At 40.4% G+C, this 1,998-nt stretch overlaps 1 protein-coding gene across 1 annotated transcript; it reads left to right on the forward strand.

Annotated features, from left to right (window-relative positions):
• The first annotated feature begins 535 nt into the window (after positions 1-535).
• On the forward strand, positions 536-1,525 carry MAS1 (MAS1 proto-oncogene, G protein-coupled receptor). The gene has a single exon (XM_010142638.1). It carries the CDS (start codon positions 536-538, stop codon positions 1,523-1,525), a length of 990 nt encoding a protein of 329 aa, XP_010140940.1.
• Positions 1,526-1,998: the final 473 nt, after the last annotated feature.

A 1,998-nucleotide genomic window follows, 5' to 3' on the forward strand; every position in this document is an offset into this window, starting at 1 on the left:
AAACATAACTTTATAAATATAATATTACTTTACATACTTAATTAAAGCCCTTCCTGGAAAAGTGATGTTAGTATCAATTTTAAAAAACACCCAAAAATATTTATGAGCCAAATCCACTTGAAATACATATGTTTAACTTGAAATTAATGTCACTAGCTTCAACAGGAAGCTGAAAAGACCTGTCTGGGAACAACCTAGGGCTCTAAGAAGAACCATCAGTGTTATTTATGACCATTATATCATGAAACTTTGCAATGTGATGGAGAGATTGCTTGTCCTAGAGCTCTTTGAGAGTCTTTCTTTGGCTGTGGCTTAGCAATCTTTAACATTGCCAAGAGTAGTTCCACCTGGGTTTCACCTAGTATCAGCGTATCAAAGCTGGTTTTCCGTTTGCTAAGGCTTTCAGGTATGACCAGAAATGGAGGGTCCACAAAAGAAAGAGAAGGGGGAGGGGAGGAGCACACAATGCTCACAGTATATTTTTATACATATTTACAGAAGGAAGAGCTGTGCTATCCAAACTTGAGCTTTCCCCATGGATGAGTCAAACATAACGTTTCATCCCAGCGAAGGCACAGAGAACATCTCAATGCACAGAAACATTTCTACACAGGAAAGGGTCTGGGAGATATTGACCCCACTTTGGGTAATTATGATCATCTCCTTCCTGGGTTTTTGTGAAAATGGAATTGTCCTCTGGTGCCTCTGCTTCCAGATCAAAAGAAACCCATTCACTGCGTACATCACGCACCTGTCCATTGCTGATATCTCCTTACTGCTTTGTACATTTATCCTGTCAATTGAGTACATTGCTGGCTTTGGATTCGCCTATGGTTTTTACCATTATATAACCACCACACTATCTGTTGTCTTCCTTCTTGGGTATAATACTGGTCTCTATCTCCTGACAGCCATCAGTATTGAGAGGTGTCTGTCTATTGTTTACCCCATCTGGTACCGATGCCACCGGTCACAGCACCAATCGGCAATTGTGTGTGCAATTCTGTGGACTCTGTCTTTTCTGATGACTGTAGCCGAATACTTAACATGCAAAGATGATTCAGCGAAGGAACAATTTCACAATGGCAGCCATTGCCAAGCACTGCTCATCTTCACATGGATCCTGACTTTCATGATCTTCATTCCTTTAATGATTCTGTCCAGCCTGATCTTGGTTATCAGGATTCATCGTAACTCCCTGAGACCTCATTCGTCAAAGCTCTACATCATCATTGTGGCCACAGTCATTGTCTTCCTCATCTTTGCCATGCCTATGAGGCTGCTGTATCTTCTGAATTACCACCACTGGTCGTCTTTGCTCAGCCAGCAGAACCACGTCACCATTGTTCTCTCCACCATTAACAGTAGCATCAACCCCCTTATTTACTTCTTCGTAGGAAGCAGCAAGAAGAAGAGGTTCAAGGAGAGCCTCAAAGTGGTTCTTAGTAGAGCACTCACTGACGGGTTGCGGCCGAGAAGCCAGGAAGTTGGCATGAGTTTGGATATAGCTGAAACAATTTTCTAAATCTTAGGGGGAAAACTCTAGGGGGAAATAATTGGACTTGGAAGGTTTAATAAAACACTGCAAAACTAAAAGTATTTTTCTTCCATAGAATGTAAAAAGCAGTGGTGAAATGGTACCATTATCTTTGGTGTTTGAGCAATGGAAAAATATGGACTAGAATAAAGATAACTTTTATTTGTATTTTCTTAATTATTCAAACACATGCTACATCCTGATGTGACTATGTCAATCAAAGATACCACAGTGGAAAAGAGACGGCCAACGGAGAATATAAAAAAAGGACACAGAAATATGTTATAAATAGTGAGACATTTATACAAGCACTGAGCACCCATAAATGCTATTGAAGTCATCAGGGCCTATGTGCATTCGCATTTTTAAAAGTCAAACCCACTAAAAGCAGGATTCAGTTACATACTGGGATTTAGTTTCAACTGTTTCCAGCTTGTTTAAGTGCGCAAAAGAGCTGCTCC

The sequence above is a fragment of the Buceros rhinoceros genome, unplaced genomic scaffold (genome assembly GCF_000710305.1).
Source record: "Buceros rhinoceros silvestris isolate BGI_N320 unplaced genomic scaffold, ASM71030v1 scaffold46758, whole genome shotgun sequence".
In the NCBI taxonomy this organism is placed as follows: domain Eukaryota; kingdom Metazoa; phylum Chordata; class Aves; order Bucerotiformes; family Bucerotidae; genus Buceros; species Buceros rhinoceros.